The sequence below is a fragment of the Alternaria conjuncta genome (assembly GCF_024043145.1).
Source record: "Alternaria conjuncta strain BMP 0040 chromosome Unknown scaffold_8, whole genome shotgun sequence".
NCBI lineage: Eukaryota > Fungi > Ascomycota > Dothideomycetes > Pleosporales > Pleosporaceae > Alternaria > Alternaria conjuncta.
Window position 1 is genome coordinate 985,225 of NW_026250097.1, and position 21,771 is coordinate 1,006,995.

A 21,771-nucleotide genomic window follows, 5' to 3' on the forward strand; every position below is an offset into this window, starting at 1 on the left:
CTGCGGTCGCTGGCCCACTTCGTGCAGCATGGTGATACTGCTCGCGACACTTCCAGTCTTCTGACGACGCAGAGCTGTGGGTGGCGACTTGTCGGTGTGGAAGGGCGAGGAAGATAGTGGTGCGCGCTTCGCTTTGGCCAGTTTCGCTCGTTCCGTCTTGATAGTCGTCCTCAAAGATGCCCTGCTTGTTGCGGCAGAGGCAGTGCCGTCTGCTCTTGCCTTGAGCGCCTTTGCTGGTGCATCGTCTTGAGCCACGTGCGACCGTGGTCGTTTCTGGGATCCCTCGGGCCTCTTCTTGGTGTGTAATATCCGTTCGGGCTCTTTCGGGGCGTTGAAATGTACTTTGGGTGCTTTTGCGTCGGGCTTCTTTGCATCGGCCTTGGTGAAGTTGATCTCGATGTGTACTCCGTTCTTCTTCTTCTCGACAGCCTCCATTCCCGGTGGAAGGTTCTCTTTTCCTCCTCCTGAGCCCACGACGTCACTCGAGAAGGACGAACCCTGTGACGAGCGCGATGCGGTACTCAGAGGACCTCGCTTCGGTGGTGCAGCCAGAGACTTGCGCGGTAGCTTCTTCTCCCTCTTCAACGCTGGCATGAGGTTGTTTCCTTCCTCCTCGGAAAGTGTGACCAAATCCAGTCCGATATCTGGTGACGGCTCCCGAACGTTGCGCGACGCGTGTGTAGGCTGTCCCGGATGGATGGTGAAGACTGACGTGTCATCAGACGGTATGTAGATGGTCCTCCGTCGCAGGTCTTTCTTAGGGGCCTGCTTCTTGAGCTCCTTCCTCTCCAAAACGTCTTCTTGTAGCCGTACAGTCGCATTGACATCCGTCGCATGCCTGTCGCTAGGTGCGTGCGAGACACGTCTCCGATGCGGCTTCTCCACTTGTGGTTCCTGGGCAGGCGCGACTGCCTTGGGTATTCTCTGCGCGGGGTGCGCAAGTATGGTGCTCTTCTTTGTCCTCGCAGCTGCGGGAACAACGCTGGCGCGGCTCCTCCTCTTGACCGCAAACTCGGCATGCTGCTGCTCTTCCTCCTGCGCGACATCCTCGAAGATGTCCAGCGAGGGGTTGAAGGCAGGCTTGTGTGTGGCACGCATCGGTCGTCGCGGCTTGGCCTGGCGGGGCTTCAGTTCGGTTGTGTATTCGAGGTTTGCCGTCGTGTTGTTGTCGTCGAAGTAGGAAGGCGCGTAGTGGCTGCCATAGCCGCTGTAATAGCTGCCCGTGGAGGAATAGGGCGCCGGGCAGGGAGTGCCTGCCGTGTATCCGTACATGGTGGCGGGTAGTTGAGTCGGTCTGCTGGCAATGTGTTGTCGCGCCGGCACATGTAAGTTGTGAGGGATCCTCGTCCAAGAGCGTTCAGGATCAGTTGCGTGGGCGCACGCTTAGCCCGTTGTGGCGCGGCAAGCGGGTCCCGTTTATCAACACTATCAACAGTGTCGACCGGGCAACAGCAGCCCTGCCAAACATCCGAACGACCATCACCAACTTGACGTCACTAGGCATGACGCGCTACCATAGCATACCATTCAATGCTGTACGTCTAAGGAATGCCCCGACCCGCTCTGATGGCCTTGGCCGCTTCCGACTGTGCTCTGTCCTCTGCATACCGCTGATAGATCGGCAAGTAATGCTCCCTCTCGCTCAGCGTTTCTTTGACACTCTTCCTGCTCTCGACAGCAGATAGCCATTTCCTGAAGCGCTTCCAGACCTCTTCGTCCTCCCCGCCTTTTCCTTCATCGGGAATGCCCGACCCGCCCTTGAAGTGGTCGAACACCCACAGCCTATTTCCCCATGGGGCCAGGACAATGTCAATAAGTCCAAAGTCCTTGCCTAAGAAGTATGGCCCCTCAGCATCCATCTCACGTGTGAATTCCTTGAGATGGTTCAAGAATTCCTTCTGCTTCTCCTCCAAGCCATCGCCCTGATGTTGCAGAAAACGGTGGTAGGCAGGGATGATGCGACTGCCTACATAGTCTGTCCAGATCCTCCTTCTAGCTCTCTGATAGGGATCCGTCGGCATCAGGTGCGGTGTGTGCTGAGGGAATGCCTCTTCCAGGAACTCGCAGAGAACAGTACTCTCATAAAGTGGCTTGTTCTGGTATTGCAGCGTTGGGACTAGACCACGGGGGTTGAGATCCAACAGAGACTGTGGCTTATGGTACGGGTTGACCTCAATATACTGGTACTGTATACCCTTCTCTTCCAGCGCTATCCATACGCGCTGCACAAAGGGACAGAACCATCCCGAGTACAGTTTCAGGGGGCACTCGGCTGAGTGAGCCTTCGAATATTAGCAACGAAGAAGATACTGTAGGTGTGCGTTTGCTTACTTTGACTGTCGCTGCTGCAAGTCCTGTCGCTTCAGGATGAAGGTCTGCGTCAGGATGATCTTTGCCCATGGTAGTAGTGATGGTAGTTATCAGAGTTGTACAAGTATAATGTAGCTGTTGACAGAATGTGTGCTCCCACGCATATGGCGACCCCTCAAAAGCTATATAGCAGCGATCGCCATCTTTGCGGACTTCGACGCCATATACATGGATTGATCACATCATCATCAAACGTCGTGGCCATGACGAAAGTGGGGTAGCCTCCAATCACAGCTATCCACCTTCGGAAGCTCGTTGACACATCCGTCACGCGCACATGCATGTATGGACGGTGATTGCTTCCAGGCTTTTCAATGTCTGTTCTGCTTTGCACATCACGCTTTTTACACATACATTTTCGAAGTACATTGCATCGCGCATGTGTCATTGAATATGGTTATTATTGTAAATCTGCAAGCCTTCATAGCTTCGATGGAGATCTACCAAGATCTCAACATATTCCCATTACATTAACAGTGCTTATGTGCACTTACATCGACCTGGCCTTCTCCAAATCCGCCTCCTTGAGTTCCCTCAGCTTGCCGGTGTTGGCAACGCCACCTGTGACGTTCGCGCTAATGATCTCCTTTGCGTAACCCAAGAGGCCGACATCTGTGACGTAGTACGAGACGTACTTGCTCTTGATCTCAATCAGAGTCATGCGGGGGTCTTCGGGGCCACCAGTGTGCTTGCCATCACCGAGATCACCGAACCATGCTGCAGCGCCACGGCTCCATACCTCCTTAATGCGGGGGTCGCTGTTGTCTGTTGTTGTGGCAGTTCCTGTGATGGAGGCCCACTCTTGTGTCTTCAGGTCCTGGAACGAGATCTGGACTTCTTTGTTTTGGTTCAAGTCGTTGAACTTTTGCGAGTGGTTGTTGGCGAGGAAGAGGAAGTCGGGACCGTCGCGGCGGGCGAGGGCCATGGAGCGACCAACGGGGCCTGACAATGGTTAGTCTAGAGCTACGTGGGATGGAACGGAGGGGATGGAGCTTGAAAGTGGAGGAATGTAGGGGTAAACATACCAACACCATTGCGGTATGTGTTGAGCATGCAAATCTTCTTGCCGTCTACCATCTCAAAGAACTGCTTTATCTGCTGGTCCTTGGGGGTCTCATCGTCGTACTGCTTCGCGACAGAGGGGTCGGTCTTGGAGTTGACCTCGCTAGCCTTGAGTTGGTCCGGCATTCTGGAGATGTGTGTAGTGGAGAAGTATCGAGGAGTAGTTGTTTTAATGGGTGTTGAAATGCGAGTTGCAAGTTGAATTCTGGGTAGAGCTGTTCGTGCGGAGCGTACAAGTAGTCGAGGACCAGCAGACATCTTGGTATAGGCTGCTCGTGATATGTACGTGGACGTAACGGTGAGATCAGAGGGTCAAGTAACAGCGGATATTCCACGCCGACGCGAGCCCATGTGGCTGGTCGAGGGGCGCCTCATAAGCAGCATGACGTCGTGATGGATCGCGTTCGGTGGGCTGGTGGCACACTGGGTGGAGGTGGAGGCATTCTAGACATATGCATGACGATGTTGTTAATTCGCGTTAGGTGCGCGGCACGCTAAGACGCGCCCGATCGATCTCTCCCGGTAGCTGCCTTCGGGGCCGGTGTGCACAGAGTCCGAGAGGCACTCGCATACACGCATTCCATGTGAGAAGATGCCGTCTTGCCGATGGTGTTTGTTCCGTGCCAGGTACGAAAGGGTGGGTGGGTCTCAGCGTCGGTAGCGGTCCTGTTCCGTACTGCAGCCACTACGCATGTCCGGAACAAAGGCACTCTATACAAGAAAAAGACTGAACAGATCTAGAGCCTACATCGACGTTGGGCTACTTACTTTGCACGTTTTCATGTTGATGTAGGCTGCAGGCCTGTTTAGTTTTTTTCATAGGTTGATGTGAAGGCTCACACATCGAAGATGTCGCTTCATCTTGATGAGTAGGATATGTAAAGTACATTCATTCATCTAAACATCTAGTCGTAGAAAGAGGATCTGGCTAACACATCAGACCGCCCTCCCGAAGTTGTCGCTCGCGACATCACTGCGGTCCCAACGCTCATCGTCGAGTCTTCTCTCTGTATTCAGTTCAACGGTCTTCGGTGCGGTCATTTCGATCCTTCCCTCGTCAATCCCACCAGTACTACTGCTCGCATTATCGTCGCTCAATCGGTGAAACTTGCCAAACTCTGAGACGTTCCCGAGCTCGAAGACTTCAGGCTGCGTGTGGGTCGATGTGAATGTTCTTTTGACATGACTTCTGGTCACACCGACAGTAGACTTTGTATGTGTAACAAAGCCCTGAAGATGGAGGGCCTTGGCAAACATCCGAAGAAGAGGTTTGAACGAAAGGGCACAAGCGCTGAGGAGATACATGCCGGGCTCTATCATTGTCCAGTTTATGAGCGCAACATGATTCCATGTTACATCTGTAAGAGGACCGGCTTCCGCGAGGGTTTGGGCGAACACGACGGTGCGAATTATGGATGCGACGATACCACTATATATCGGTCAGCTACGAATAAGGCCTGAGAAGTACAACTAGCAACTTACACGCTTCCGGTCAGGAAAATGAGTAACAGCCCAATTCTTCTTCCAACACTGATCTTCAGACACCACACTGTTCTTAGAGGTAGTATCAAGACGGCCAAATCGGTTGCGATGTTAGGTACGCTAGAGCTGTTCGCGAAGACTTGAACGTTGAAGCATCTTCCATTCGGAATGTTCTTGTCCCAATTGAACCTGAAAGGCATGCACTGGAACCCGACAGCTACTGTGAAAGAGATCCACGTAGAAAGAATGAGAACGACTAGCGTCTTAGCAGCCAGGCGCTCGTACTTGTTGGTAAGGATATGCAAATAGAGCAGTACAACCGTGAGTTTTGGGAACGCGACAGCTGCTGGATGCAGGACCTCTTGTATCATGATGCCTTTGAAGTGCTCGGATATCTTTGCCGGATCTGTAGAAGCAATGTAGGCCATATGTCGTCCAGTGCTGGCTTTTTCGACCATGACTGATTGATGTGTTAGCTGGCGCAAGCAGTCTTCAAGGCGTTGCATGCTTACCGATACCAACAATGCAAAGGCCCACCTCAGCTAGCCATGCGAAAGGAACGAGAACATCTTCGATGTTCAACGCGGTACTCGTGAGATAGCGTGAGTAGTAACGTAAGGCAACAAAAGATGTGCAGAAAAAGATCAGCAGGCAGGCTGTCGCTTTGATAGTTGGGCCTCGATCTTCGGCCAGAAACTCTGGCGAGGTATATTGCGATAGACTCATAACAAAACTAGAGAGCCGTCAGCTGCCAAAATGACTACCAGAGTCACGTATTCGGCAATCTGAAAGTAGAAAGAACGGCCACGAGCCGACCGAGCGGATATCCTGTGGGTGGGGCAAGCATCAAATACTATCGCCGCAAGTCATCTTTGCGGCGCGGTATGTGTTCATGGAATCTGGCTGGCCAGTGTATCAGAGATGCAGAAGCACCTAGCGTGTCTGTGCTAACCTCGAGGCATGTACCTTGGTCGAGGAGATCTGAACCATTGAGGTAGCTCTGGGGAACGCGCCAAAATGGATAATGGGGATATCAGACGTGTTTGGGAAGACCACATAGGCTGATGCATTGTGACAGGTCGCATGTTGGTACCTGCAATCCCAAGTTGGCAGATGGGTTTTCTTCCGAGATTCTGGGGTATATGTAAATAAGCTTATGTGCCTGTCGTTGGTATGACGTTGGACGAACGCATAGCTTTGCGCTCACTAACTCGATAGAACCGATTACGACAAGGCAGAACTGTTCTTGATTCGTCGTCAGCAGTCCTGATTACCTTTTGTTGTTGGTGTTGGATGGACCATCACTTCGTAGCAGCCGGTTGACCTTTCGAAGCATTGAGGGGATATCCGAGGCATGTGTGTGAGTGGAGGATACATTGGCCGTTGCCATGGATGAAACGCGCATATTCGCCCTGAATGCAGGCTGCAAGCGAGATCTAGTTTTCAACTCTGCCGCAGGGGATGTTCGTGTCGGGTCAACACAATACAGACCTGAAGAGGCTTGGGAGATCTGAAACGCAGTTTCCTGCGGCTTTTCCACGCGCATGAACGGGTACATGAGGGTACCTTGCAGCCATCGGATCGCGAATATGGGCGACAAAGATCGCATGCGCTCTGAAATGAAGTGCTTAATCATGTATCCGGCCTTGATGTTCGTCGCGAGAAAGTTCGCAATCTCGTACAGAACGCACCAGCCGGAACTAAGGGCGTAGGGCGCTGGTATCAGTTGACGCGACACCAACACATTGTTGCACAGTACCTGCTTGTGGAAAGTCCCAAGAGGTCGCAAGAGGTTGGTGGTATGTTCAGAGCCAGTGACGTGAGTGCTCGGTTGGATAAAGTGATGAGTTGCAGTGAGGTTGTTGCCGCGAGACTGTGAGACACCCCGAGTCAGAGCCCCGCACGAGCCACAAGGCACGCACTCAGATGACGAAGGAACCTTCACCATGGAAAGAACCGCGGCACAACTCCATCTGCAGATGTGCGAATTCTTCTGATGGAAGGACATGCAACGACCGCGCTCAGGCCATAGGTTCCGCTACGTAATCTACCGAATTCCTTCACTAACCATTCCCGCAATGGAACGCCCTGAAGGATGCAGAATTCGACATGTTCGCGCCCTTTTGCGATGAAGGGCGACAAACTGTTTATTTATGTAACCTTGATATATGACTTCCTCTCATGGGTTCATCTTCGGATACGATATCTCACTTTGCTTCCTTCCATCACGTACCTCTTCGTCATCAGTCAGCATGCCGAACGAAGATGCCGAAGTATATGCCCTTATACTTGAGGAGAACCGGAAGTGGATGGAGCAATATCCACTTCACGATAGCGATTGCGAAATCCACACGGCGGCTTACAAAGGCGATGTTGCTCTGGTCACATCTATACTAGAGAACAACACAACCGCCACCACGAGCATCAACGCTCGTAACGGGAACGATTGTACCCCTTTACACCTCGCTATACGCGCCGATCACGGATCGGTTGTACAGCTTCTCTTGGAAGCTGGTGCAGATCCTACACTCAAAGACGACATCGAGCCAGCCTACCAAGTTTCGCTGTCTGCACTTGACCTTGCAGCTTGGCTGGGACAATCAAATGCATTAGCCGCGCTCCTCGACCACGATATCAGTATATCGCCATCCGCGCTATTTTTCGCCGCATCCAAGAATCACGTGGACTGCCTTGCCTTGATTCTAGAGAAGCAGGGAACTCGCGACTTCTCTGATATGTCCAGGCTAGAGGCTGTACGGCTAGCCATAGAAAGAGCGGCCTTGTGTTGGCATGTGGAGGCTTTTGAGCTACTTCTCCACTACTACCAGGCAAGGTTTTCAGATCCCGTACGCCTCAATGGAAATGGGACAGCCCTAGGAAAAGCCCTCATTTGCGCCCTTTACGACTACGACTGTGACGACCGATGCCGACCACCAGTCTTATGCTGCCCTCTGGACAAAAGCGTTTCTAGCATCATGGATAGTCTTGTCAAAGCTGGTGCTGATGTCAATACGCGTGACGATCAAGGTCGACACTCTACAGCTTTTTGGGCTTGCCTGCATATGTCGCACGTGCCGCGAGATGTTGTACGATTTCTTCTGGCCAACGGCCTGCGCGTCGATCACGTTGCGCCTGATGAGACTTCGCCGCTTTGCGGCATCATTCGAGACGCGGACGATGACCCGAGTCTTGTTGAGGATCTCATCAAGGCGGGAGCAAGCGTATCCGGTACGGACGAGGACGGCTACACCCCATTGCATTTGGTAGCAAATGCCTCATTCGCAAAAGTTCTCATCGCGAACGGCGCGGATGTTTCTGCTCGGGCGCTTCAAGGAGAGACACCACTTCACACAGCATGCGAGTATGGCAACATATCAATAGTAAAGTTGCTACTTGATAACGGCGCGAATGTTCATGATGTCACTTCGGGAAAGACTGATCGTACCGAGATTGGGTGGACACCGCTTCGCTTCGCAGTCGAATTCTTCTCTCACTATTCCAACAGTAATGAAGAGCGCTTACAGCTAGTACAACTGCTTCATAACCATGGTGAATATCTGCACACCACTGCTGCAGATGGCTCGACAGCGCTGCATGGCGCCGCTCAATTCGGCAACGAGAAGCTTGTCCGCTATCTGATCGACTCTGGCGCCGATGCGTGCGCCAAAACAACGTCTGGCATGAACACCTTACACTGCGCAAGTAAATCCATCGAACCAGGAGATGAAGTCAGGATTACATCAATCATCGATGTACTCCTTGAACACGGTGTTGAACTGAACGCACTGAATCAGGAGGGGGAAACCCCATTGCTCATGTCCGTTTCAGAAATTAACCGCCCAGTGGGATTTAGTCCTGCAGTATGCAATCTGCTGTTAGAGAAAGGTGCGGAGAGAACCGCAAGGAATACTGAGGGTAAGACCATGGTAGACATCGTGAACGACTCACATAGCTGGATTTTCGGAGAGGACGGACTCGTGCGGAAAAAACCTCCGCCAGTACACGTAGCGTCTAGTAGGGGCAGGGGCAGAGGCAGGGGTAGAGGAGGGTGGCGATATAGTGAATGAAACCACATACGCCCTCTTGAAGATCGAACTTTACTTCAACATCACCATCAGAAGTCGTACATCATAGTCAATCCAAACAAAATTCAATTGTAGAAGCCGAAAACCATATCCAAATTAATCATACTACCAAGTAATCCAAAGAGCATCTGCTATATGCAGACATCGCTAACAAAAACAAGATATGGGTATATAGATGCCGCCGTTAACAACCAAATAAAGAAAAGGGTATAACCAATAAAGAAAGGGGTATATCCTCGTCAAAGTCGTTAAAGCGTAAAGAATCGTAATCGTAGCCGTGATTACCGGGCCCCCAGGGCCGGATACCAAGAGTGGAGAGAGAAAGAGGAAAAGAGATACCGACCAACGCCATGAAAACAATAGAGTAGAGAGAAAAGTCAACCAGCGTGAACGCCAACATCCGTAAGCAAGAGCGAATAGCAGACCCGCAAGAAACAAAACGTGAAAAGAGAGGAACAACAGTTGTACAAACATAAAACAAACACCGACGAGATGATTCTCTAATCACCTCGTCGCATGAAGCCAAAACGCTTCTTTTTCTTCGCGTCCTTGGCATCTGCCGTGGGCGCATTGGGGTATCCATTCAAAGCAGCCTCAGTGTTGAGGCGTTCGGCTTCCTGGTAATCAAAGGGCATGTTCCAGCGTCTCTCGGGTATCTCTCCCAGTCTCGTGCTGCCGGAAGCAAACGTATAGCTCGATGGTGTGGCTTTGTCCAGGCGGCGGCGGAAGTGGAGGGTTGCTGGAGCCTGGTCGAGGAGTGGTGGAGGGGATAGGTAGGAGGGTTTCTCCGGGACTGGGGGAGGCTTGGAGGAGACTGCAGGTTTGGAGTGAGCAGGAGATGGTGAGCGGCGGGATGTAGGGGTAAAGGTGGGGAGCTTGGGGGTGGGCTCGTTATGGTGCTTTGGGGAGGGCGATTTGGTAGTTGTGTGGGCGTTCTCTTGAGGCCATGGTTCGCGCGGGTCGTCGAAGGAATCAACGCGCTTTTTGACACCACCACTACTGGCCTTTGGTGCTGCGCCACCTAGAGTGCCTCTGATGACACCAGATGTCTCAAGCTCGAATGGGTCGACAGGTACGTACAAGGGTAGCTGTGGAGCCATCTGGATCTTCTTTGGCTGAGGGGATGCCAGCGGTGAAGAGCTGCGAGATGAACTTGACGGCGATTTCACTGAAGAAGATTCCTTACTCGACGAGCTGCCCTTGCGGGTGGTCTTAGGTCGCATGACGACGAGCCGGGGTTCATTCGAGCTTCGGTTCTTCATGGGCATGCGTGTGACTACATGACCCGAGGAACGTTGACGAGTGGAGCTCGACTTCTTCTTCTCCTTCTCAGGGCTAGTGCTGCGAGAGGAGCAGTCGTGGTGTTTGCTTGTGCCACATCGCGGGCACGGTGGAGCGCCAATGTTATGCAGCTGGAGTTGAGATTGGCTTAGTCGCTGATATAACTGGGTAAGGCTTTGTATTGCTTCACGCCGCGATGCGTCGGACAGGTGGGTCAACGACTTGTAGTCTATGTCTAGGTGACCCTTTCCGCTTTTTTGCGCGTCATGGTTCAGGAACGCTGCGATGATGGCAACGAGGCCCGTGTTTAATTTGATCAATGTCTCTGCGAGTGACTGGTGCGCGATAGCTGCATTACGTTAGTACGGCTTATGTGTTAGGTGGACTTTATACTTACCATCGCCCTTTGCGAATCGCGGCCCGATGCCGCTGTAGTAGCATTCAGTATACTTCCCGGCTACCTCCTCTGGCCCTCTGCGCAAGCTTTTAGAGAGTTGGTGCTCGGCAGTACTTGTTGAATCAGGTGTGTCGGTATCTCTCTTTGATCTGCGCTTTCTTCTTCTTTCGCGCAAGCTTTTGAAAATATCCAGTCCATTTTGAAAAGCTTCTATGATGCCTGAGACGCATGTAGATACCTCGGCCTCTTCAGGCCTACGCGCAACATGCGCATGGTCTAACTTGACCGCCATCGCTAAAACGCAAGACAACGAACAAGGAAAAGATGCAAAGCAAAATGGAACTGAAGAGAAGGGAAGAGAAAAGGACGATAGGTATACAAAATTGCAATAAACAAAGTGCGGTCTAAGCATCCATTAGCGAGAGTGAATGAAGAGTCATCCAAAAAGCCAAATCACAACGTTAACCTCAAGTCGTGTTAAGTCGAGTCAAGTCGCCGTTAACACGCTCGCCCAAGACGGGGGCCCTTACACTTATTCCGTTGGCAGCCCGACCCTGGTCTGCACACGCCCTCGAAGGCTTGCAAGTGTGTCGCAGGGCTTGCGTTCCTGCAGCTGTTACTGGGTGCTACCCACCGTCCTCGCACCGCCTAGGCCGCCGTTTCAACCTGGTGCTGTTCACGACCTGCACGTAGCCGCCTCGATATGGTGTCTTGGGAGGCAGTCGAGGTTTGACTGGACACGTGTTTCGCGCTAGCGGCAAGCGAAGACGGGATGGGGCAGGCTAGGCCGGCATCGATAAGCTTTGTGGGTCTGGTAGTGGAGGGCCGAGTGCGTGCATGTACATGTGCATTCGAATGTGCATCAAACCATCGTCCAGTGTCGTCTCGGGGGCTGGATTCCTGCGAGTTGAAGAGCATGTGCGTGCGGGGTGCATACAAGATGAATGGTTAACACGGCATGCTTCATTATTTTGTTCAATGATGGTGATACAATCAAATACACACTCGAGAAACGCGGTGGAGCACCGACCGGTGTGATGAATTGGCATTCGCAGGGATTCCCTGTCGTGCTCCATTGACACATGCGACTCCCTGTCGCTCAAGAATAATCAACAAACCCGAACGCCTCGCTATGCAATACAGAACCGTAACAGTGTCATCGCCCATCGTCCAGCTACTGCTCACCGTCTTCGACATCTTCAACAGTAACAGTCCGCCTTGTTGCAGTCTGGCCCTCAGAGCTGCTTCCAGCGACCGCAGAGCTTGAGCCTTCGGCCTCAGTCCTCTCTCCTACGTTACCAAAGCTCCAGCTTGACTCGAGAGAGCTAGGCTCTGCAGGCTTCGGCGAACGATTGGAGGGCTCATCGGATGTAGTCGGGTTTGGAGTCGACGAAGCTGGCTGGTTTTGTGAGGCCGCGGGAGCGGACGTCGAAGGCCCTGCGTCAGGTTCCGCTACTGGCGGTGTTGTCTGAAGTTGAGGCGGTATCGAGCCACTCTCTGGCGCCGGATGTCCAGGTTGCGAGGATGGACGTGTCGCGCTTTCTTGGCTATTCCGTGGCGCTAGGGCCATCGGCCTCAATGTCCACCCTGCCGGTAGCGTCAAGCCCTCAGGTACACCGGGATCGCCCTGTCGCAGAACGGACCCTCTGGCGAAGTAGGCTTGCGGTACGAACGAGTTCATGTTAGGTGGGTTCAATGGGGCAATAGGTGGTGGCTCTTGGCCTGTCGCGGCAGCCACGCCTGAAGCCTGCTGAAGTCTGTTGAGCTCAGCAAGAAGTCTATGGACAACCTCAAGTTGCTCGTGTTGTGCGTTGAGATGCCGCATCGACTCAATGATGTTCTGTTGTATGCGCAATATGTCGGACTGAATATCTGACGGATGCAGCGCGACCGCTCCGGGGATGGGGCCGGTGGGAAGGTTGGGAGTAGCCCATGGCGTGAAGCCCGTGTGGCCCTGTGCTTGGTTTTGATGATCTTGATTCTGCGCCGCGTTGTTTCCGTTGGCTTGCTCGCGCAGTCGCTGAATCGCGTTCTGCACAGCGACATTGTCCTGTTGTCCTGGTGGTACGCGAATGTTCCCGAGAGCGATCCGAAATGGCCCGAAGTTGAACACGCGCATGTTACCTGCTGGAGGATTTGCTTGTCCACCTTGCGGTGCAGCCTGCTGACCCTGGCCCTGGCCTTGTCCTTGTTGCACTCCGACAGCACCTTGCTGCGCATTCCCTCCAAACATTGCTCGCAGTGCCTCTCGGTTCTGGAGGTTTTGCTCGCCCGGGTTGGCTTGGTTGTTGCGTTGCGTAGTTTGTGTCGTCGCCGATGAGAGTACTGGCCTTCGGCACGTGGGACAGACCTGCTGTCGCTCAAGCCAACTACGGAGACATCCGAAATGTAGGATGTGGCCGCAGGGGAGCTTCTTCGGCCGTTGTCGCTCGTCCATTCTTCGACCTGGCTGTGCACCATCTGCGCCTGGTTGTGTCCACGGCCGCATCTCTTCGCGACAGACGATACATGTGTTCTCCCGTTCGAGTTCTTCTGCCGTCGCATCTGGATAGCGTGTGTTCATGTCGCGGGTCGCGTTTCGGTACTGGATGAAGTCGTGGATACGCTTGAGGAGAGATCGGATGGTCATGAACAAGTCTCTCATGATGTGGATTGGTATGCCGTAGAAAGTCATCAAAATGACGAAGAAGCCCAGGTAGACGAAGGACTTGACAAAGTCGGTCGCGAGATCCAAATAGAAAACCCAGCGACCCTTCTCTTCCCATCCGGGCACGTCGCCTTCGTCTTCATCGTCGTCTGCCTCAGCAGGCGCTTCGGTCCCTTCTGCTGTAGCCTGCAGGCGTGCTTGTTCCCTTGCGATACGACGAGCCTCCTCTCGTGCTATCTCTTGGCGGTGTGTAATGTATAGTTCGACGAGCGAGAGTGCGTATCGTAGTAGGGTCGATATCGATGCGGTGGCTAGGAGGACGTATTCGAAGCCAAACATGACCATGACACCCGGCCGTGCCTCCGACAGGATCGAATCGATGCAGTACTGCATCATGAAGATATCGAAGGCAACGGATAATAGCAGGGAGCTCATGAGGCGCGTGTGGAAGAGCTTTGGGTTTGCGGGAGGCTGTTGCTCGAGGAATTCGACTCTCCCCTCTCCGATCCACTGCCAGACCTTGCCTGCCAGCAAGCAGAGGAACATTGCGAAGAACCACATGCCGAGGTCATCCCTAAAGATGGTCATGGCCAGCAGAGTCTCGCTCACAGCAAACCAGGCCTTGTCGTACAGCTGCTCGGTCTCGATGGGGCGGAGGGGGCCGTAGAAGAGGCGTTGGAGTCCATAGCCGAAGCTCGCGGCGACGATGAGCATCAGGTTGACGAGGAACATGAGCGAGCCGGTGCTCTGGGAGATGTAGACGGCGGCCGAGTAGAAGTTGGGGCGCTCGTAGTATGCGCGCATCAGCACAATGTTGGCCATGGCGGCCGAGCCCGCGACGTAGAGCTTGAGTCGACTCATGGTGCGGTGGTGAGGGTGCAAGGCGACTAGAAAGGAATGCGTGTCCCCATCTGAGGTTGATGAGAGCGAACACAACCGGGGAAGAGTCGCGTTCGCGTGATGCGGCGGTGCTGGGAGAAAGGAAACGTGGAGGCTCCGAGGGGAGCTTCCTGATTCGCCCGCCAGCAATGACGTCTCGCGGGCCCGCCACGGTCTCCCGAGATCGCGACTTCCACCTCATTCACCCATACACTCGCGTATAATGCCCTTGACATGCATCGCTCATCATTATATCTCAGATGATACTACTCTGCACTACTACATCCAGAAGATACAAAATACTGGGGAGTGCATGCACCATGCCCACGTATCGTGGCACGCAATAGCGCGTATGCGTTCGACATCTATGGTACCCCATTCCATGCCGCCTTCCCATGGGACTGCTCGTTCCTCCGCACGAGCGTTCCTGCGCAAGGGCCGCACGCTCCGAAGCTACTCCAAAGAGTCCGATGTCGTCCGGATTCTCCATAGTCAAGCCCTTGGGTATCCCCGCAGTAAGACTTGGATCTCGGGAGAATACTCGGTAGCACAACAACCCATCTACTTACTAAGGACCGTTGTCGGTAATTTCCAGCCAAGCCACGTCGTGTATACAAGAAAAGTCTTCCTCGACTTGGACCAGGCGCAGGTATCACGAGCTTCATCGGAGAGTCTCCCGGACTTCGAGACTCGCTGCTATGTCACATCACGTTAGCAAACGTGCAAGAGATGACTGAGTGGCGCATACCAGCCTCTCCATGCATGTTCGAGAACGACACTTTCTTCTTTCCAGTACCGATTGTGGGGAACATGGAGAGCTGGTGCCGAATTTGCGGGGATCGTCAACAAGCTACTGCACCCAGCTTCGGGATTGCGCCAGCCCAGACCATAGGCTCGGGGCGCAAGCTCTTGGACTCAAATATCTTGATCACAAATGATCTTGGTGAACCCTGCTTGTTTACTGCGGAAAAGTACATAAACCTCCCATGGCTGCTGTTAGGTTTGAGTATCGATCTGCAAGCTCATCATGTTTCGATCTCTTCCTCTCCTGAGCATTGCGCTTGGCAGCCTCTCCGCCGTCGGCGCACAGGAGGTACCAGCTGTACTGACTGCCGATATCCTCGAGGGCTTGGGCAACAACACTCTCTTCACAAGATGGCGCCCTACGTACCACTTCTCCGCACCGGCAGGATGGCTCAACGATCGTAAGTTTTGGCTCTACGAAGTGCATGTGAGACAAATACTGACTTCGTACCTCTAATTCTGTAGCATGTGGAATGATGTACGATCCTGCCACGGAGAGATATCACCTCCATTACCAGTGGCATCCCAACCATGTCAACTGGGGTAACATCTCTTGGGGTCATGCAACCTCCAAAGACATGATTACTTGGACAGATGTTGGAGGCTGGGAAGATGATCAGGCTCAGTCTGTTGGCACCGGTCCTTTCCCTGATTCCGACAACAGCAGTTACTATGGTCTTGGCATCTTCTCAGGCTCGGCACAGCCCTACAATCTCCAAGGGCAGCAGGACGGTACTCTCATCGCCTTCTACACCTCCGTCCAGTATCTCCCCACAAACTGGGCCTTACCTTATATCAAGGGAACTGAGAGCCAGAGCATCGTCATCTCTAACGATGGCGGCGAAACCTGGGAGCAGTATGCTGGCAACCCTATTATGACTGAGCCACCCAGCGGATGGAATATTACCGGATGGCGCGATCCTTTCGTCGAGCCTTGGCCGGAGATGGATGCTCTTCTAGGACAAGAGGAGCCCCACTGGTATATGGTTCTTGGTTCTGGCATCAAGGGCGAGGGTGGCGGTGGCCGTATCCCTTTCTACAGTGCTCCCGCCAGCAACTTGACAGACTGGACTTTTCTGGGTGCCCTGTGGGAGCCCGAGAGGAACGAGACTCTTGGCTCTTTGATCGAGACCGGAACCTATGGCTTCAATTTCGAAGTGTAAGCCAGTATCCGTTCGCTGCAATCGCTCGTGTACTGATTTTACAGATCGAACTTTTTCTCTTTGACCGATGAAGATGACGACGTTCATTACTACGTTCTAATGGTAAGTTCCGGCCGTGGCGGCTACATGTGACGGATGTACTGACTTCGTGCTTCCTACAGGGTACTGAAGGCGGCAACCTTACCTGGCATCCACGTGCACAATGGGGCCTGTGGAATGAAGGCCAGGTCAACAGAAGGGACAACGGCTCTGTTGAGTTCACCCCTCTGTCGGGCGGCGCCATCGACTCCGGTCTTCTCTACGCGGTTACCAGCTTCTGGGATTCAAAGAACGACCGTCGCGTCCAGTGGGGTTGGGCCAACGAGGAGAGCAACAACTTTGCGATCAACCAGATGGGTTACCAAGGTGCCATGGCCATCCCTCGAGAGATGTACGTCATCAAGACCAAGGACCTGGTCAACACCAATGGCGGTCTGACTACAAAGGGCAACACTCGTGTTGAAGAACACAGCGATGGTACCTTCACTGGATACACTCTAGGAGCCCGTCCTCTACCTGAGGTTGTGGAAGGCTTCCACGCTGGAGCTGAGCCCCATGTCATCGAGACTGGCGACAATGCCTGTGTCTCCGGCGCGATCTCCGGCAATGGAACCAGTCACATGCATCTCCAGGTTTCGCTTTCTGACTTCACTGGACCTGCCGGTGTTGTCATTGCCCAATCACCCGGACACGAGGAAAAGACCATCGTCTGGTACAGTCCAGAGAACTACACCATCAACGTTGACCGCTCGCACTCATCTTCCATCGTTGAGTTTGCCAACTACACTATGCTGGGATATTTCTACCCCTACACGTTCTCCAACGGTACCACCGAGCCTCTTCATATGGACATCTTCGTTGACGGATCTCTCGTAGAAGTCCTTGTCAACGACCGCTTCTGGCTTACGACTCGTATCTACCCTGCTCGTACCGACAGCACTGGATTCAGCATCTGGACTGGCAGCAACTCTACTGTCAAGGCTTCCGCCATGAAGGTCTGGAACATTGAGACCAACGCATTCCCTGATCGGCCCACCGACTCGAGCAGTGAGCTTGTCTTCGATACGCCAGAGGAGACCAACAACTACATCTGGTGGCCTGGAAACTAGGGGGACTGCGACCTGAATGCGCGCGACGCGGTAATGACATGAATAACGGCGCTCTATTCCGCGACGGACGATGCTGATGTAAGGGTAAATATTGTATGTAGAATGTAATAATATGCATACCAACCATCGCAATCATCTTCCAAGTCCCATGCATTAGTCATCTGCCATCGAAAGAGAATATCCGTCGTGCCGTAGTGCAGCGCGTTACCCGTTCTCAAAATCCTGCCGCGATCTTTGTAGCCAATAAACCAAGAAGTGCGCGTCCGCGGGGGAGAGCAACGGGGCCGTTGCTGGTGCCTCTCGGATAGTTCAAATACCCGGAAATAACCTAGTCTTCGCAGCGGCCTAACTTTTTCTCCTACTCGGTCTAGGTCGTGGTAACAGCGGGCCTTAGGATTTCCGATGTTCTCGTTAGTACGAGAGGATTCCCCGCCGGCTTCCCCAAACAGCTTGCCCCGCAGGATATCTCCAGGGCTTGCACTTCTGGGGACGGCACGTGTAGCACCCTGAACGGGCACATGGCTAATCGTCCACCGGATAAATTGGCATTACTGCCGTTAGCAGCATTACGCCTACCGTCGGTGGCGTTAAGAATCGCATGAGGGCGGTAATAGGATATCCATTCCCAGGTGCATAAATACGTTCTTGAATGTTCACTTACGACATATAAGCTTGACTTTGTCTCCCGTATCGACCAAACGAAAACAACATCGCAGTACATACGATACTCGAATAAACTATTATACAACACAATGGCCGACGCAGAGGAGCAATACAAGCTCTCGCAAGAGCAAATCGACTTCTTTCTGGAGAACGGATGGTTGAAGTTGAGCAACTGCTTCACAAGAGAGCAAGCAGAAGGACTGCAGGAAACGCTCTGGACACGATTGGGTATGGATCCCAAAGACAAGTCGACATGGTACGCTTTTCTTCTTCAATTATAAGTCTCTTACGTACAGCCATCAACAGACATTGACATGACGGATACAGGCACACCGAGCGAACAAACATGCCCTTCTTCAACGAATTCTCTGTCGAAGAGTTTGCACCAAAAGCCTGGGCTGGAATTTGCAACCTTGTGGGTGGCAGCGACCGCGTTGATTCTAACGCATCGACTTGGAAAGATGGCTTCATCGTAAACCTCGGAACGCCAGAGGGTCACAACAAAGTGGTACGCCCTCAAGAGCTACGTGGCTGGCACGTCGACGGAGACTTCTTTGTTCACTACCTCGATTCACCTGAGCAAGCGCTTCTGGTCATCCCGCTATGGTCAGACATCGCTCCAGGCGGTGGTGGAACCTACATTTGTCCTGCCGCCATTCCCACTGTGGCGAAACATCTATACGAGAATCCTGACGGAGTCAGCCCAAGGATGACGCCAAGAGCGCAAAACCCGGAGTTTGTACAAGAGCAAGGACTGAAGTGGTTCAACGACCTAGCTGCCAGTATGCCCGATGAGGCTTTCGTGGAAGCCACCGGTGTAGTTGGCGACGTCTACCTTTTGCATCCGCTGATGCTGCACTCAGCGTCCAACAACCAACTTCGTCAAGTCCGCGTCATTACCAACCCACCGGTGTCCGTCAAGGAGCCTTTTGTGTTTGATCGTGTCGATGGAAACTACAGCGCGGTGGAGCGCAAGACCATGAAGGCGTTGGGCAAGGACCGGATTGAGGGGTTCAAGATTACTGGAAAGAGGCAACCAGTTATCCCCGAGCGATTGCGAATTCAAGAAGAGATGAAGAGGAAAGAGGAGGAGAGGATGCGCAAGTTGAAGGAAGGAGCGGGGATAGATGAAGCGAAGGATGCAAGTCAAACGGTCGCTACTGCTGCGTAGGTTTGTAAGCATCAATTGACTTTGGTATCGTTGTTGATCACGGTTCTAAGAACACATCTCGCGTTGAGTGATGGGGAGGTGCTTTTTTAGATAAGATAAGAACGGAAGTGTTCCGCGGTAAGATCTCACACAACCACGTTTCCTCTCGACACACATTGCGAGTACCCCATATACCAGAATTGATAAAAAGCGCGCCATTCAGACCTTGAACATTTGGTGAGTACCCAGCGAACCCATTTTAGAACTTTTGCCAAGTAGGGAAGCGATTGCCCACGGGTCGGTCGGCATTACCAGGACTACCTGGGTACACCACTAGTTGAGGGCCGATTGAGATAATACGAGCCACACCGAGTGATTCAGTTTGGAATGACCCGAGTGAAGGAACACCTGTCCTCAGAAGCTGACACTCGCCGCGGTTGGGAATGGCAAGTAGAAAGTGAACACAGATTAATAATATGCACTGGGATCGGCAGGAACTGCAAGCTAACTGCAAGCGGTCGGGAGACCAAGCGATGTGAGTGAGATGTAGAGGGGCGGCGGCGAAAGTGCTAGGGAAATGCTGGACAAAGGTGGGTACAGGCATGCGGCGGGTAAGTGCAGTGGGTGGTAAGTTCAACGTGGTCTCTCAATGCGGTGAAAATAGGTGGAGGCGCAGGGACCATGCCGCTCTAGCGCTAAGCTGGTGTGAACACAGTTGCTCGAAAGTCACAGCCATCCACTTGGAATATAAAGCGCCCCTCTACCGCTGTCCTCTCTTACTTCTACCCCAATTCGTCGTGCCTACCCAACTTCAACCACATACAAGCACAGCAAAATGAAGTACACGACTGTCTGCGCTGCGTTCTTTGCGGCCGTCGCCGCCGCATCTGATGTCAAGCAACTGAAGACCGACAACTTCAAGAGCTTCATCGAGGAGAACGACCTCGTCCTTGCAGAGTGTAAGCTTTCCTGAATTACGCAAGCGCTCAATCAAACAATCGCAGAGCTAACAATTCCTACAGTCTTCGCGCCATGGTGCGGCCACTGCAAAGCACTTGCTCCCGAGTACGAGACGGCGGCTACCACACTTAAGGAGAAGGACATCGCCCTCGTCAAGGTCGACTGCACAGAGGAGCAGGATCTGTGCCAGGAGTACGGCGTTGAGGGCTACCCCACCCTCAAGGTCTTCCGCGGCCCCGAGAATGTCTCGCCCTACGGTGGACAGCGCAAGGCCGACAGCTTGATCTCGTACATGACCAAGCAGGCTCTCCCCGCCGTCTCCGACGTCACAAAGGACACTCTCGAGGAGTTCAAGACCGCCGACAAGGTCGTCCTTGTCGCCTACTTCGCCGCCGACGACAAGGCCTCCAACGAGACCTTCACCTCGGTCGCCAACGGTCTCCGCGACAACTTCCTCTTCGGAGCCACCAACGACGCCGCCCTTGCCAAGGCTGAGGGTGTCAAGCAGCCCGGCCTCGTCCTCTACAAGTCTTTCGACGACGGCAAGGACGTCTTCACCGAGACCTTCGACGCCGACGCTATCCGCGACTTCGCCAAGGTCGCCTCTACCCCTCTCATTGGTGAGGTCGGCCCCGAGACCTACGCCGGATACATGGCCGCTGGCCTTCCCCTCGCATACATCTTCGCTGAGACTCCCGAGGAGCGCGAGGAGTTCGCCAAGGAGCTGAAGCCCCTCGCTCTCAAGCACAAGGGCGAGATCAACTTCGCCACCATCGACGCCAAGTCCTTTGGCCAGCACGCTGGTAACCTCAACCTGAAGGTCGGCACCTGGCCCGCTTTCGCTATCCAGCGCACCGAGAAGAACGAGAAGTTCCCCTACGACCAGGAGGCCAAGATCACCGAGAAGGAGATTGGCAAGTTCGTCGACGACTTCCTCGCTGGCAAGGTCGAGCCCAGCATCAAGTCTGAGCCCATTCCCGAGTCCAACGACGGCCCCGTCACCACCATCGTCGCCCACAACTACAAGGATGTCGTCCTCAACAACGACAAGGACGTCCTCGTTGAGTTCTACGCTCCCTGGTGCGGTCACTGCAAGGCTCTTGCACCCAAGTACGAGGAGCTCGGCCAGCTCTACGCTTCCGATGAGCTCTCCAAGCTTGTGACCATCGCCAAGGTTGACGCCACCGCCAACGACGTTCCCGATGAGATCCAGGGTTTCCCCACCATCAAGCTCTTCCCCGCTGGCAAGAAGGACTCCCCAGTTGACTACTCCGGTTCCCGCACCGTCGAGGACCTCGTCCAGTTCATCCAGGAGAACGGATCACACAAGGCCGAGGCCAGCATTGGCGAGGCCGTCGAAGGTACGACTGAAAAGCTCGCTGAACAGGCCATGGCCGCCTCCGAAGTTGCCGCTAAGTCCGCCGCAGATGCTACCGAATCCGCCAAGGCCAGTGCCTCTTCCGCTACCGACTCTGCTGCCTCCGCTGCTTCAGAGGGTACCGAGACCGTCAAGTCTGGCGCCTCTGTCGCTTCCGACTCAGCCTCCTCAGCCGCCTCTGAGGCTACCAAGTCTGTCAAGTCTGCTGCCTCTGAGGTCACCGACTCTGTCTCATCGGCGGCATCTGAGGCTTCGGCCTCTGCCTCGAGCGTCAAGGACGAGTTGTAAATGACTCACTTCTT

At 53.6% G+C, this 21,771-nt stretch overlaps 9 protein-coding genes across 9 annotated transcripts; 4 read left to right on the forward strand and 5 right to left on the reverse strand.

Annotated features, from left to right (window-relative positions):
- Window positions 1-1,541: 1,541 nt before the first annotated feature.
- On the reverse strand, window positions 1,542-2,400 carry J4E85_006134 (uncharacterized protein; the record flags this gene model as incomplete). The annotated part of the gene is made up of 2 exons (XM_051470374.1): window positions 1,542-2,282; window positions 2,332-2,400. The coding sequence occupies 2 exons, from the start codon at window positions 2,398-2,400 to the stop codon at window positions 1,542-1,544; spliced, it is 810 nt and encodes a 269-aa protein (XP_051325862.1).
- A 460-nt stretch (window positions 2,401-2,860) lies between these two features.
- J4E85_006135 (uncharacterized protein) lies at window positions 2,861-3,558 on the reverse strand (the record flags this gene model as incomplete). Its single annotated transcript, XM_051470375.1, has 2 exons — window positions 2,861-3,312; window positions 3,396-3,558. The coding sequence occupies 2 exons, from the start codon at window positions 3,556-3,558 to the stop codon at window positions 2,861-2,863; spliced, it is 615 nt and encodes a 204-aa protein (XP_051325863.1).
- An 810-nt stretch (window positions 3,559-4,368) lies between these two features.
- Window positions 4,369-5,372, reverse strand: J4E85_006136 (uncharacterized protein; the record flags this gene model as incomplete). The annotated part of the gene is made up of 2 exons (XM_051470376.1): window positions 4,369-4,861; window positions 4,915-5,372. The coding sequence occupies 2 exons, from the start codon at window positions 5,370-5,372 to the stop codon at window positions 4,369-4,371; spliced, it is 951 nt and encodes a 316-aa protein (XP_051325864.1).
- A 1,794-nt stretch (window positions 5,373-7,166) lies between these two features.
- J4E85_006137 (uncharacterized protein) lies at window positions 7,167-8,981 on the forward strand (the record flags this gene model as incomplete). The annotated part of the gene is made up of 1 exon (XM_051470377.1): window positions 7,167-8,981. One exon carries the CDS (start codon window positions 7,167-7,169, stop codon window positions 8,979-8,981), a length of 1,815 nt encoding a protein of 604 aa, XP_051325865.1.
- Window positions 8,982-9,499: 518 nt separating this feature from the next.
- J4E85_006138 (uncharacterized protein) lies at window positions 9,500-10,969 on the reverse strand (the record flags this gene model as incomplete). The annotated part of the gene is made up of 2 exons (XM_051470378.1): window positions 9,500-10,629; window positions 10,678-10,969. 2 exons carry the CDS (start codon window positions 10,967-10,969, stop codon window positions 9,500-9,502), a joined length of 1,422 nt encoding a protein of 473 aa, XP_051325866.1.
- Window positions 10,970-11,851: 882 nt separating this feature from the next.
- On the reverse strand, window positions 11,852-14,185 carry J4E85_006139 (uncharacterized protein; the record flags this gene model as incomplete). The annotated part of the gene is made up of 1 exon (XM_051470379.1): window positions 11,852-14,185. One exon carries the CDS (start codon window positions 14,183-14,185, stop codon window positions 11,852-11,854), a length of 2,334 nt encoding a protein of 777 aa, XP_051325867.1.
- Window positions 14,186-15,230: 1,045 nt separating this feature from the next.
- J4E85_006140 (uncharacterized protein) lies at window positions 15,231-17,318 on the forward strand (the record flags this gene model as incomplete). The annotated part of the gene is made up of 4 exons (XM_051470380.1): window positions 15,231-15,408; window positions 15,473-16,166; window positions 16,215-16,272; window positions 16,332-17,318. The coding sequence occupies 4 exons, from the start codon at window positions 15,231-15,233 to the stop codon at window positions 17,316-17,318; spliced, it is 1,917 nt and encodes a 638-aa protein (XP_051325868.1).
- Window positions 17,319-18,070: 752 nt separating this feature from the next.
- On the forward strand, window positions 18,071-19,152 carry J4E85_006141 (uncharacterized protein; the record flags this gene model as incomplete). Its single annotated transcript, XM_051470381.1, has 2 exons — window positions 18,071-18,237; window positions 18,309-19,152. The coding sequence occupies 2 exons, from the start codon at window positions 18,071-18,073 to the stop codon at window positions 19,150-19,152; spliced, it is 1,011 nt and encodes a 336-aa protein (XP_051325869.1).
- Window positions 19,153-19,966: 814 nt separating this feature from the next.
- Window positions 19,967-21,757, forward strand: J4E85_006142 (uncharacterized protein; the record flags this gene model as incomplete). The annotated part of the gene is made up of 2 exons (XM_051470382.1): window positions 19,967-20,090; window positions 20,154-21,757. 2 exons carry the CDS (start codon window positions 19,967-19,969, stop codon window positions 21,755-21,757), a joined length of 1,728 nt encoding a protein of 575 aa, XP_051325870.1.
- Window positions 21,758-21,771: the final 14 nt, after the last annotated feature.